This window comes from Typopeltis vanoorti, chromosome 8 (assembly GCF_054136105.1).
Source record: "Typopeltis vanoorti isolate ZY-2024b chromosome 8, IOZ_Tvanoo_1.0, whole genome shotgun sequence".
Taxonomy (NCBI): Eukaryota; Metazoa; Arthropoda; class Arachnida; order Uropygi; family Thelyphonidae; genus Typopeltis; species Typopeltis vanoorti.
Genome location: NC_143556.1, coordinates 123,406,760 through 123,421,560, shown reverse-complemented (window position 1 = coordinate 123,421,560; position 14,801 = coordinate 123,406,760). Strand labels below are relative to the sequence as shown.

At 34.7% G+C, this 14,801-nt stretch overlaps 1 protein-coding gene across 4 annotated transcripts in view; it reads left to right on the top strand.

Moving 5' to 3' along the window:
• Nucleotides 1-14,801, top strand: part of LOC150104326 (protein TANC2-like) — a 360,557-nt gene that overhangs the window by 223,715 nt on the left and 122,041 nt on the right. For all 4 annotated transcript variants that reach the window (XM_090396298.1, XM_090396296.1, XM_090396297.1 and 1 more), the window contains one exon: nt 3,760-3,885. In XM_090396298.1, the coding sequence (XP_090252424.1) occupies nt 3,760-3,885 (126 nt within the window). The remainder of the gene's footprint in view (nt 1-3,759; nt 3,886-14,801) is intronic.

Below are 14,801 nucleotides of genomic sequence, written 5' to 3'. Positions count from 1 at the left end.
AAACATAGATGGATGAAACACATTCAAAGAATGAAAACAGAAAGATTACCAAAACAAGCCTTAAAGTACAGGCCATTGGGAAAAAGAAAACCAGAACGTCCTCTTAAACGATTCAACGATGACTTATAAGGCCGGAACAGGCCATACTAGGCCTAAATCCTTGCTACGTATGATGATGATTTTTTATTTTATCTTTTTTTTTATTTTTTCGGTTAATGAAATTCGATTACTTATAAGTGAATTCAGTCATTTCCAGATGATACTGCTACAGAATGTTTATAAAAGACATGCTCCCTAGACTGGGAAAAAAATAGTTTTTTCTTTCCATAAAACTAATTCTGATAGCTGAACTTTTAAGGCTTGTTACCTTACGTGGTCCTTAAAGTCTTTTCGTTTTAGACGGGATTCAAACTCAGATCTTTCCTACCGAATACCAAATGTAGTGACATCCTTATGGCTTTTCTTCGGAAATGTTACGAGGAAAATCACCATCAGTGATTTTTTTTTTTTTTTTAATTTGAAAATCAACAGTATCGATCAATCAGTTTATCATTGGTCAAATCCATGTTATCCAAAAGTTGATGTTATCTAGATTCAAGAATGGAAAAGTAATCCTAAACCGGGTAACAGTCAGTATTTTAAAAATATTCAAAAATAGATGTTGTAAAAGTTCTGCGTATTTTTTATGCAAACCATAATATATTATTACTGGGTGAGCTAAATAAGCCAGATTAAAAAAAAAGAAGCTGATCTAAAGAAACTTTTTCAAAGCATCTTCAGGCCTCTCGTTTCGTGTCTATCTTCTTAGCTGAGAGTTGAGCTTCATCTACTGAGTTATTCGGTTATTCCTGTTATGTAGCCTCTCCGAGAAATTGAATAACAGGGAGTCGAAACTCGGTAATTTCCATAAATAATTAACTTCGTAATGTGAAAATTTAGACCAAGCCAATAAACGCTTCTTTGTTGTTATATAATCTGTTTTAATTATTACAAATTCATGCTTATCAAACACATTTTTGAGTTATTTGAAATTTAATGAAACTTCCCTCCCGCTAATCTAAGTGTAGAATATTTTTCTAATATCATGTTATTTTCATCATATAAGATTTTGCAAACAGAATACATTCTTAACGAGCTTCCTAAACTCGGACAAAAAAATGCAACAGATATCTGATATTTTTATCAATTAGCTACTCGAACATTATTAATTTCGCTTAGTTTGCATAACAACAGCAAAAACAAACAAAAAAACTTTGATCTCTGATCATCTTTAATCATCTGAAATTATATCAGAGCCTTAACTACGATTTCTTTAGAAATCAAAATTCATAAAAAAATACATCCATGACTTCATGAATAATATATCAGCCATATATAGTAGTTTTAAGGTGCAAAGCCACTGTGAAATCCTTGACTGCCTCTTTTATAAAACCGCCTCTTCCTATTGGTTTCCAATATGCGTCTTATGCAGTCGTGTCTTCTACACTAAAGTGGAAAAAACGGTACTTTCGAAAAATTGTGAAATGAAAGAATTTTATATCTTCACATTTCAAACGATCATTCTCACAATCCATTCTCCTTCTTGAGAATACTTTCTTTTTTATTTGTTTGATCAGTAAGATTTTTTCCTTAAAGTAAACAGGCCTTCGAAGATGTGACCCAGGTGTTACCAAAAAATCTTCATAAATAATACACTTCCATGAACTGAAATCTTAAGAATTTTAGATGCCGTGATAAAATTTCAATGAATATGGCTTGTAGGAAATAAGAATTTTTATTCCAATATTGCGACATCTCTCTCTCTCTCTCTCTCTCTCTCTCACACACACACACATACACACACCACCTTGTCTCCCCCTCTCCCCTGTTTTCTGTACATTATTACCGAAGTTTGAAAGCTTCTTTGCTTAACAAAATGCCTATTTTCGTTTCCATGGTGACATGGTTTCCTCTGACGTCATTGCTTCTCTTTTACCGAAGGCAATACGACATAACACTTGGTCAACTTTTTTTTGATGGCAAAGTGCTCGCAGCTCACCTTTGCTTATCAAAAAAGTACATTTTCTGCATATATCTTGAGGCTGCTCTGAGATTAGAAAGGACTTTTCTTGAATACGATATACTTTCCAAGTTTTCATAGGCCACTTACTTCCTGTATCAAAAGTTGACGACGCCTTGTATTTCTGCTTCTTTTGAATATGAAATATGAAGATAAATTAATTATGTTCCTTTGTAAACAACATTTCTCATAGGAACTGGTAGTCAGAAGTTTCCATGTGCTTCCATGCCATCATTCAGAAACGAAAATATTTTCCTAAGAGACTTATTGGTCACTGCTTTAATATGTGTTGAAGATGACATTGTATGGATGCTTCCTCAAAGCGTTTATAATTAAATAAAGGCGACATTATGGTGAAGTCAGAAGACACTTCGCATTTGTTTGAGTGCTCTGCTAGAGTTTAGAGTGACGTGAGAGGGCAATATTTAGTAATATAAGCAAACTTGTAAAACGCATATATATATATATATATATATATATATGTTAAAGATACCAAGCTATTTTAAACCTGGTTTTACTCCATTTCAAGTAAGCAAACACAAGTAAGTCAAGTTTGCGCCTGCAAGTATTTGCAAGTCTAGGTGATCCCACACAATTGCAATACTTGCAGGCGCAAACTTGACTTGTCTGTTTGCTTACTTGGAAATGGAGTAAAACCAGGTTTAAAATAGCTTAGTATTTTTAACATTTATTATACCCAAGGTAAAATACTTTCTACACACACACACACACACACACACACACACACACACACACACACACACACACACACACACACACACACACACACACATATATATATCAGTAGTGCATAGAATAGAAGTTTGAAGCTGCATAGAATAGAAGTTTGAAGCTGCATAGAATAGAAGTTTGAAGCTATGATATATTGAATTTTCTTTAGATCCTGCTAGTTACATATATAACCTTATCATAATATCATTGCCACAAGTGTTCACACTATCCACTAAGGTTGATTTGTCTAAAATAAAAAAATAATAAAATCCAGATACAGATGACCCCTGCATGGATGATAACTCAATCCCCAAGATAAGTCCGATAAATAGCTCTGTGAGCTATTTATTTTCTTCTTTTTTATGTATATTCCACCAGCGAAAAGTTATAATCTTGTGTTACATTTGTAATATATGCAAACTAAAGGTAGATAATCCAGAAATCCCTGTCTAAAGACATGACGTGGAATCCTTTGTAGTCACATCTGGTATTCTTACGCAGTGTAGGAGTCTCACACTGGACGGCGAAAATCGTGTACTACCTATTGAAAAATAACCATGACACAGTGAAATTCAAACACACAGCCTGACACTGGTTGGATAGAGAAGGCGCTATCCATTTCTTCTCCTTCTTCTTCGTATTATTATTATTATTATTATCATCATAAGAGAAATTATTCGAAATCAAAACAGAGGCGTTCGACCCGAATTCTGGTTCAAACGTTGCGTTGAATTTAAATGAAATGGCTGCCCTGTTATGACTTTTTCATGATAATTTCAGCTTTAAGCGAAAAGTATCAACAAGTATTAGGTTCACTTTGTTTACGTCTTCTGTTTAAGAAGCAAAAAATAATCATAACTATAACAGAATAAATCCAAAAATCATCGTATACTTTTGTTATATTTCTGTCTTACGAAGAATTACCAGTTATTTACTTCCTTGAACAGCAATTTATTTTCATCTTTTAGCATCTTCAACACTGCATGAGGAGGGTGAATACCTGTCTAGCCCTAAACTCTCTTGGGTTCCTTGGGAGAAAACTCGTCATCTTCGGCCTCGTAGAATAGGTGTTGATAACCATGCAGAATTTTCAGGTAAAATTGAACATGCCCTTGTAAAGCTATCTTTTGTAAAATACATATTTTATTATCAGCAATTCTCTCTCTCTCTCTCCCCCCTAAAATTTGTTTTTCATGTGTAGGCTGTTATATTGTCAAATACAATTAGCAACTATAACCAGGTTTATACTTAATATTTAAACAATATCTAAATACATCATGCAGTGAACTTGCTCTATATATGGCATTAATTATGAGCTATAGACTCTATAACAGCATGCTTGGAAATATGTAGACGGTCAATCTTTTTGGTTGCAAACCAGTCCTCGAATCGAGGGAATCCTATAGCAAATTACGGATTAAGAAAAATATTCCAGCACCACCAATCTTAGAGGACAGACTTAGAAATTTTCGAGTTAAGTCAGAGCTCCAGTACGCAACCTGCGTAATGGAGCCCTGTGCAGTAGTTTGTTTATATACTGTGTATATATATATATATATATATATATATATATTATATCGTTGCTCATGATGATAAAACTAGTGATAACATTAGAATACAGACAGCCTTTTTTTTGTATTATTATTTTTTATATATATTACCATTACAAAATGACCAAGTTTCAGTGTTTTGATATTAATTGTGAAGAAAGCAAAGCGCTAAAATGAGAGATAAAATTTAATTAGTTTAAAATCGTAGATTTCTGTCATTATACTATTCGCTAGCTGTCATTTACAAATACAAATCGACTAGTAATCCCGGAAGTACGCGACTTTCTTGAACTGCAATGGGCGGTTGTTGGTATTGTACGACTTGATTGCGGACGTGGAAGTATTTTTCTCAGTGTGTTAAATAATTAAGGTATTCAGAAGGAGAGAAAAAATTCTCTACACAAGGAATAGTCGCGTGACGCTTATGAACTCTTCCTCTTGATGTGAGAGGCCTTATGGATGTTTTTTGACGGTGAGGTAGCTGGTCTGATGTAGTGGCAAAGCTTACCTTCCGGTAAAACAAAACAAGCTTAAGGACAAACCTAAAGTACGTCTCACTTTTGATCGTATTGCGCAATGGTGCGAGAAAGAAAATTAGTGAATTCCAATCTTGTATGGCAATGTACAAATAGTAATTTAGTAAATACTATTGAATTTTTTAAAAAATGGCTTCGTTTCGAATTTTCGAGATACAACACTTGCTTTATGGCACTATACCACTGTTTTCTAATAATAATTTCCTTCATAATAATATAACTAATTATCACAAGAATTTCATAATCTTAATGATTAATCGTAATGCGTTGTCCGCGTGGTTAGCCGAGTGGCTATGCGCTTCGCAGTCAGTGCCTGGGGAAGGAGTGTCCTGGGTTCGATTCCCGTCGACGACGCGAGGATCTTCCTCAGCCATAGCCAAGTTAGGCGGTCTTGGACGTGGACAGCAAGGTTTTTCCCACCAATTTATCTGGGGTTTTTCATCCAAGCAGGCTAACCGGCCCCGTGAACACACACGGATTACAGTCAGCAATACTGACCCAGCCATAGGCCTGATTCGTCAGCTATGCCAGTTCCTGAGCCCGGATAAAATTTAGGGGGGGGGGGCTGAGATGGTGCCGTACCTCCCCGTAAAGGGGACTCACGGCCATTGTACATCATACGATAATCATTATTATTATTATCGTAATGCGTTTTCGAGCTGGGATGCTTTGGTAGGAATTCTGAACAAAAAATTATTAACGAACACAAGTATCATTTAATGTGCGTATGTTCTCCGATATGTTTATAATTTCTCGAAACAAACAAATTGGAAAACACATGCATATTAAATGACATAATATGCTTGCGTTCGCTTATTCTCTGTTCCTAATTTCCGGGATGAAATTATTCTCCCACGACAATCGCATGCGCCTATTTATCTCAATATCACATGAAAGACTTATAAACATTCACCGAGTCATAAAGAGAGAATTCAAACTCAGGTCTTTCCAACAATGGCAAATATGACGTCCTCGCGCTGTAGTTTCGGGTAATGAGGAGGAATTTTTTGCTTGAACAAAATACTTCTCCTGTTTAAACTGAAATTCTCTCTTTATGATAATTTCCCTAATGATCTACGAATAAATATCAAATATTTGTGCTGCTTTTTCAAAGTTGTATTTTTGTTGGATTTGTTGAGTCCTCCTAATGAGGGATTAAGTATGTATTTATGACTGTAAATCCGTGTGTGTTCACGGGCCGGGTTGCCAGTTCTGAGGGACCTGAGTTTCACGGTGAAAAAACGCTCTACCTCCGTATGAGACTGGCTAACTTACATTTAGTCGAAAGAGACCAGTAAAGGTTCCTCACGTGAAAGGCTTCTTCTATACCGACTGAGCTACGGAATCTTTTTTTTTTTCCAAAGTGAAAATACACAATGGCGGCATATTCCTGTAAAGTTCAACTGTCCGTAGAAATGCTCTGTGTGATCACCGACTCACTCGGCTAATATCGTTAATGTAATTCCAATCGATCCCAATCAAACAGAGATACGGAATGTAAAAATTACACCTATCTTCGAAATATTATTGTTATCGTTATTATTAGACTCCAGGGAGTCAAAGTTTCATTCATCGATGAATGAAACTTTTAGTTCACTATAATAAAAGTTTATAAAATAACAGTACAAGCTGACAACGAACTGACTAGTTCTCTCTTATTGTTTTTAAATTTTATTCATTATTTTATAACTTTATTTAAATTTTATTCATTATTTTATAACTTTATATATAATTTAAATATAATTTATATATAAATCTATACATAATTTTATAATAACCAATGGTAGTATAGCATAAAAGCAACAAGAACTGAAGTAAATGACTGAAATTAAACCATGCAATATGATTCAAAGGTAATACGAAATAAACAAACTCAAAAAAAATAAATAAATAAAATAAAATAAATAAATTAAAACAAATAGATAAACGTTAATGAAATTTGTATCATTTTTGTCCATACATGTTTTAAATTCCTGTTTTCTTTTCCAATGGAATTTCATTCACTCTTCGTCTAACCTGAGTTTCCACTGTTGATTTCTACAAACCACGTTCTTACATTTGGAATGCAGTTTTATTTGAAACATGCTGAACGACTAGTTTGCCTCTTTCTTTTGTGTCATTCTACCTTCTCGTCCTGTCATTTTGACTTGACCGGATGCCAACAGAGAAAGTTAGCTGAGTCAAGGTTATCTTAGCAAGCGGCGTACTAGCCTTGTGATATATGACTGACCTATCCTTTTCTACCTTTCTTTCATCCCTTTTGAATTTTTACGTACCTCTTCGGTTTACTCAATCAGAACAGACAGACAGACTCCAGCATATCCCTGATTTCAGCAGGAGAAATAATTAGCAACCAAAATGAGAAAATAGCAGCGATGTCCTTCCAAGGAATGTCGAAATCAAAACAAATTAGCTTAGTATACATAATATACCAACTATAACGAATTCTAAGCATTTTCGTAAGAAAATACGACCCTTTTTCAAGAGACCGTGGTGTCTATACCCATGCTTACATTTACAGACTTCAACATTTTCGACTGAATTTAACTTTCATAAACAGTAAGGTACATCTCACCATTGGTACTGTCAACTTAAGGTATAGGTACTTTAAAAACTACAGGAAGAAACTAAAAATAATGTTTTAGCATAATCTGACTAACTTTTCTCATATTTATGTTGAAGAAACAGGATAACCCAAATCCGTATACACACGCAAACCATTGGTGAATACAAGCAAACATCGATATTTGATTGCAGATTACAAGTTTTGGAAATTCAGTAATTTTATGTTCTGATGGTTTGATGAATGATTAAGTTCGCTAATTGCATTTACTGGCTTACTTTATCTCATCAGTAGACCTGCTGGAGTTTTAATTCTATACCTACTGTGCTGATTGGTGTATGATCCTGGACCTACTTAAATTAGATGCCACAATCATTTTTCCGAACATGTGTCATACGTTCATCCATTGTACCGCTTCGTAGTACATACATACATAACTGAAGCGATTGCTGGTAAGAAGAATAATCATAATTCATAATTATTATTCATCTTTCCGATACTTTTAAGAGAATGAGTATTTCTTTTGAAACGTGATGTCTATAAGAAGTAATTTCAATTATGTAACGAAAAATGTTTCGAGAAGTGCACTGTCAAAATGAATCGGCTCCTACCCATTTAGTGTGCATCCAGTTATTCAAACCCTCCTCGTTGTGATATCCAGATGCTGTGGCATGGGAATATGGCATGTGAGGGTTTGAATAACTGGAAGCACATCAAATGCTTCTAGATGTGCATAGTACTTGAAACAGTGCGCCGCTCAGAGTTATTCTATTCCCAACAAGATGTTACCATACGCTACCATATTTGGCATCACAGTTCCAGCGATTGTTACACAGTACGAGTCGAGTATGACGTCCCTAAAGAGATGGAGAAATCGACAGACAATATAGACTGACTGAAAGTGATTAGGAGGATGCGGGAAATGGTTGTGAATTCCTGTCCCATTGGCATCTCTTTGTTTGAGAGAAGCTGAAGATTCTCTCAAACAGAATCTGCAGTTTTTTATTTTATCTCCCCTCGCTTTAATTTCACTCACGGACGATTATAAAGTTAAATTTTATTTCCGTGAGGAAGGTTAAGGCCAAGATTATCCTGGAACTTTGCTACATAGATGAAACGTTTTTTCCCCCATTTTTTTTTTCTCTTCCGAGACGCCTTGACCTCCATTAAGCAAGGTAACGATCTCAAATGTGCTGATGATGAAATTCATTTCTCCACCTAAAAATATACAGAAACGTTTATGCCACGCTGTCACAGTGGCTGGTTTGTGAGATATCCGCTTAGTCTTGCAGACCGGCAGTATGCAGACACAATATTATTATCCATAACCTCAGTTTCCGTGGACAATGCTTGGGTGAGGCTTGCATAAAGCTTGCAAGTTACTGGAAGCGAACTATTTTGAAGACATAGTGTAAAGTGAAAAATAGCAATACATAATCGCCATTTCAGAGGGACATGTTTAGGGTTTTATCCTGATAACAAATGTTATTTACCAAAGTATACTTTCGCCAGTCTCTTAAGAGTGATAGTCTGGCTATTAAGCCTATAGAGCCTACGGCGCTCTGTCCGATTGATAATGCTTTTATTGTAACAAATTCGCTATACGACGCGAAGAATCACTTTATAAGAGCTTTCCAAAGAGATGAGTTAGTCGATGGGAGGGGAGGGGAATTTTTCCTTCTCTGCAGCTCGGGTGTTTCATTCGGGTTATAGGCTCTATACGTAAATGTTAATATAATAATATACTATGATCTACTCAAAGGATGTGCCTGTATTGTTTGAGGAAAGAAGACTGACAAAGTTAGACTGGCCAAAACAGTCTGATCTCAATCAATAGTCTGCATCCCTTTTGCACTCCTAAAGGTTGAAGTGGTCGAAGGGTACTTATCTCCCTTATCTCCAGGAGCATAGCAGTGCTTTAAACATAACTCAAAATTGTTTCTAAACGATTTTTTCTCAAAGAAAACTGTTGTAAATTGCACCATGGGCGGCTAAGAATTGATATTCCAGAAAACCTCTTCTAGAGACTAAATATTGAACTTTCACAAACTACTTCAGGACACCCTGGTCAGCAGGGTGGTGGTACCATACCGTGCGGTTAAATCATCTTCTGCCTAAAGACATTCACAGACGTCTCTGCGTATAATATGATTAGACAAGAGTCCATTCCGCTTAAGGAAATCAGAATGTTGTTACCATTTGGAATTGTTGGATATCAATTTCCAGAGATCTTTTTCATTGATGTTAACCTTGCTTTTAATTATCTTTTGCCGAAAGATATACGAACTACTGAAATACCTCCTTCTCGCAATTTCACAAAGATTCAACGATCTTCAAGTAATTCATATTGCACTTGTAACTTGACCTCGACACATCAATTCATATTTGTGAATTATTACTCATCTATGAATAAGTATTCTGCATGTGTTGTAGATTTTTTAGAAAGAGGAAAGAAGCTCATGCGTTACACTGAATTAATGCAACTAGTAGAATCTAATGTGAACATGTCATCGCTCGCATTTATTCAATAATTATTTTATTCTACTATATCAGATTATCAGATTTATCAGGTTCTTTTCACATTTACTGCAAACAAAATTAATATAGAACATATAAATTAAGGTAAAATTTACATGAAAACCAGAGACGGGTCTACTAGGTTCGTCACCACTAGATCCGTTAGCAACCAAAACACTTAGGGAACATAATTCTTATCATTTTGCGCAATTCTTGCCAACCTAATTAGCTGAGTGCTTAATATCACCACTCAACCAATTTAGGTGTTAAATGAATTTCATCGCCTTGTGTCAGACTGTCACGCTGCTTATTGGAGATCTGAAGTGGCATAAAATGTTCCACGTCAAGACTCTAGAGCAAACATCCCAGATTATCTACCCAGTTCGAACTATCGTAGTAAATATAGGCTTACGTCTTTTGTGAGTGAAATGAAAAATACTGTGTATAATTTTTTCCTTTAGAATGACTCCAATTTAAATAATTTATTTTAAAATTCAACGAGCTGTTGTTCTTGTATATATCCTACAAAGAAATCTTTTATCTCCATTACATCCCCTACAAATCTAAGATATATTATTAAGCTAAAATTTTCAGTATTAAATATTATTGAAAGCATTATAATTATTGTTAAATGTTGGCATTGAGTTGATTTAATAGTGAAGTCAGAGTACTGTTGAAGCAAGGCTGTACTTAGTCGTTCCCGGAATTTTGATTTCCCCAAGAATCAGCAACGAAATGCTGCTCTTTGCCCTTCGAAAAATGTTCTGCCTTGGGATAAGATGACATGAGAAAATAGATATGAATCCAGCACTCGATGTATGCTGCCAGAGACATTCAGAAACAGTGCTCTGAAGATTTTGGAAAGAGAGGTTAGAGAGAGAAAAATTTAGGGCAAGGGCTAGACCTCCAACATCACTACAAGAATTGAATGTCATTTTTATAGGAACATTATCCAAAATATTCGTATTATTTATCAGCATTTATTGGACAGTATTCCCTGGAGAATGGCATCGGAAGACATGGTTTAAAGTGGCCGACAAGTGTTAGCGAGGATTTGTAAAACCATTAGCTATACAATTTTTTGGCACAGTACGGGTGGTTGTAGAAGTAATACAGTGAGAGCAGAAAGATATTATCAATTAAAGAGGTATGGTGCACAGAATATTAACCAGAAGCAATAAGTGTAAATCTGGATATACTCAAGTTGAAACACGTCATCCTTTTCTCATGACAACACTTCAGAGGATCAACTCAACTGAACTGTATGACTGATTTCTGTTCGCTTTTTGAATGAAGCATAATTTAGTCTCTGAGCAAATTAATTTGAAGAAACTTTAAAATAATCTTACAAATTTATCTTTTCTTTCGTTTTTCTTAAATAACTTGCCCATTTTCATTGTGGGTAAAATTAGCTTGTCATGCAATTTAAGGACAGTAATGATATTTTATCGTCTTGGTGCGAAATCATTCTGGAAGTCCATCACGTGCGTGCTATAAGACTGCTGTTCGTGCGCACAGAACTCTCAGGTTTAGTGATGGTAATGATAATGCAAATTAATAAAGAACCAGGCTAGCAATCAAACGTCATGATCTTAGCTGGTTTGTTTTGACAAAAAGACTCTTAATTGTTCTCTGCTTATACAGGTTTCCTGAGTGACAGGGTTCATAACAGCTATTATCGTATTTCTCCTTCCTTTTTTACATACAGTATATGTGTGCATTTCAGAGAACGACAGGCTAATTTTTTCACCTTAAAATATCAACTTAATATTATATACTGAATTATATTTGGTTTAAAAGTTTTAAACTGAAACAGTTTAAAAGTTGTGGTAGGGGTACAAATAGATTTTGAAACTGTTTCTCAAACAATATTTTCAGGAACATCATTTTAAAATAAGTGATGTGCTCTGATATTCGAAAATAAATCAAACCTTGCTCCATATTAGTGGTTAGAATGATTATTTTATATAATAATTCTGCAAATAATTGTAAGAGTTTCTATGAAGAATGCTCTTTGGGGAAGAAAAAACAGAAAATCCAGTTACCGATATACATGTACATAGTTGTAGAATTTACACTTTGACGAAAGCATTCAAAGGTCGATTGCATTTCAACCACAACAGCAACAGGAAGAGATATCATTTTGCAGGAAAAGCATTAGGCTTGTGCCGTTTCGAGACATTTACTTCCTTGTAGAATACTTTTTTTTTCACAGTTTGCGGAAAAGTAAAAAAGAAATATTCCATAAGGAAATCAAAACTATTCCTAAAACAGACCGAATTTACAATTTATGAAGTTCGAAAGGGAAGGGTGATAAAATTATAAAATCATTTTATCATAAACAAATATATTTAGCATTTAAATTACTTTTGGGTTAAAAGAAATCGAAGAATTAAAGACAAAAATAAAGCCTGTTAACAGTATCATAGTTAGCGTTTAGTCTTAAGATCGCACAACCCTGAAGACTGCAGCGTACACCTTTCACGCTTCACTTTAGCAGTATTACATTATGACTCAAGTAGCTGAATGAGTAGACGCTGCTGTGGATATCAGGGACTAAATCTAAAGACTGACTTCAACATTGAGGATTTGAGTTAATGACTAATCACTTCTTTACGTTATCATAGGATAACTTATGCTTGACAGAACTGTAACGAAGAGGATGACTAGATTGACTGTGGCATTCGATACGGCGTGAACTGCCAATAATGAAACGTTTAGTTTTATTTCGAAATATAAAGTCAAGTTTTTTTTTTTTTTAACTGATGATCCGAAAACTATTTATACTCATAAATGGTTTTCGCTTGATGAAAAGCACGTGACTACATGAAGTGTATGTTTTACTGAAATTCTGTAGAATATCATTCATTCGCTCGACTTGCTTAAAGCCAAAATATTGTTGTCTATGCATATCTTGAGTGAATATTATGATCGAATTTAACGGCAATCCTGGAAGAGTGGTTCCTGAATGGGGGTAAAATATATCATCCAAGTTACTTCTTCACTCATTCATCCCGTATCTTTTGTCATATTAAGTTCCTGCCTTGAACTTTCGTTTTATACGAAGTTTCTTTATTTAGTGGAATGATACGTTTCTAAAATGTCGTTCGTTAATCAAAATTCTTTAAAAAATAATACTTTTAGAATTAGTGTAAGAGCATTCATTTCATTAAGTTGTATTCTACAGTCATTGATCATACAACACTTAGATATTTAACACATACCCACTAAATTATGACATATGATTCCAGCAGAAATATTTCAAGGCGCACGTGCGTGTTATTGAGAGGAGAGGGAAAGGGAGAAGTGTGCAAAGTAATTCTTCAGAAAGCCAGATTATTTTTAGTCATCTTCGGCTTTGAGAGAGAGCATTCGATATATCAAATGAGCTAGTTACAAGGGACGATCTATTTTTTATTTTTATTTTTTATGTGGCTCCCACCCACAAAAGGCTTCTGTAAACCTATATTATATTCGTACAGAGGGCGGATTAGGGAATTTTTGCTATTTTTTAAGTGAATTTTATATATATTTTTGTTTTTAATTTATTTTTGCCTAGTTCAGAAATCCTGCTCTGGAGACCAAAACATGGAACTTTTCAACAGGCCTCCAATAAACGGGTTGGGAGCTCACATCAGGCAGAATGTAGCTAAGCTAAGCTACATACAACCAACCAGGCGGGTAAATTCAGCTTTGTTCGTGTATTTTTGATGATAATTAGAAAAGCAACATTTTTATATCAGAGGCTCATGTCGTTAAACCATTCAGATATAAATGGGTTTTTTTTTTTTCAGTATAGCATAAAAGTTTACAAAATTTAGGATGCAGTAAGTTGGAGCAGATGAAATTATCGCCGAAGTAACTAAGGTTATACACTCAGTGTCTTTAGCCTGTTAATTTCAATGTGTTCTCCAGTCGATTCGTATGTTTTCTAACAACCATGACAAGGAGTTCTACACTTCCACCCACCGAACTCCCCTTTTTAAAATCCATCTTATAACCGTATTGCGCCACCTAGACGAGTTTCGAACCAAAGAACAGATATAGCAACACTCTACGACTACTAGTGCGCAGGCATGTCTCCATCTGGACTGTGCATGGCTATTCCAAATGTTATGATCCTCATAACATTTGGAGTAGCATTGACCTAGAAATATTTGTCTCGTTATTACACTAGTGTGGCTTTAACATGGTCAAGTCTACTTTTCGCAGTGGTGCACTTTAAAATTAAATCAACAGTTTCATCTTCATTTCTACTTCTTCATTTTCTTTATTCATTTACAAAACTTAGCCGGATCACCAAAAACGTCAACATATAAAAAATATGTTCATATTTTTAAATTCCACTCTTAAATCTGACATTTCGTAAACTTCCTGCTTATCTTGCAAAGAATTAAGTTTGATGATTCAGCATTTTTTTTTTTTTTCCTCAGTAAGAAGCATTTAGAAATGCAACAGCGATATCTCGAGTTGGAAGAGATAAAAGTTAGGAATCGGCCCTTAATGCAAGACATTTTCCACATAATTATCCCGCAAGAATACTTGTGAAAAGTCAGCATTTTTTAAGTTCGATATTTTCTGTCACGCAGTAATTAAAGATTCCAAAAATGTTAAAGTTTCTGAATTTTACATTAACGGTGTCTTCTCATTAAATCTAATTAATTTCTTTTGAAGTAGAAAGTAGAAGGCAGTCATTACAGAAATAATTCAGTGCAGTATCAAGCAAAAAGAAAAAGTCTTTCTCCGAAATGAAAATATATGAAATGTGCATACATTTTTTTGCTTTGAAATTTAGCACTTTTCTCTGACAAATGCATGTTATAAAGAGAAATTTTAGTGGTGTT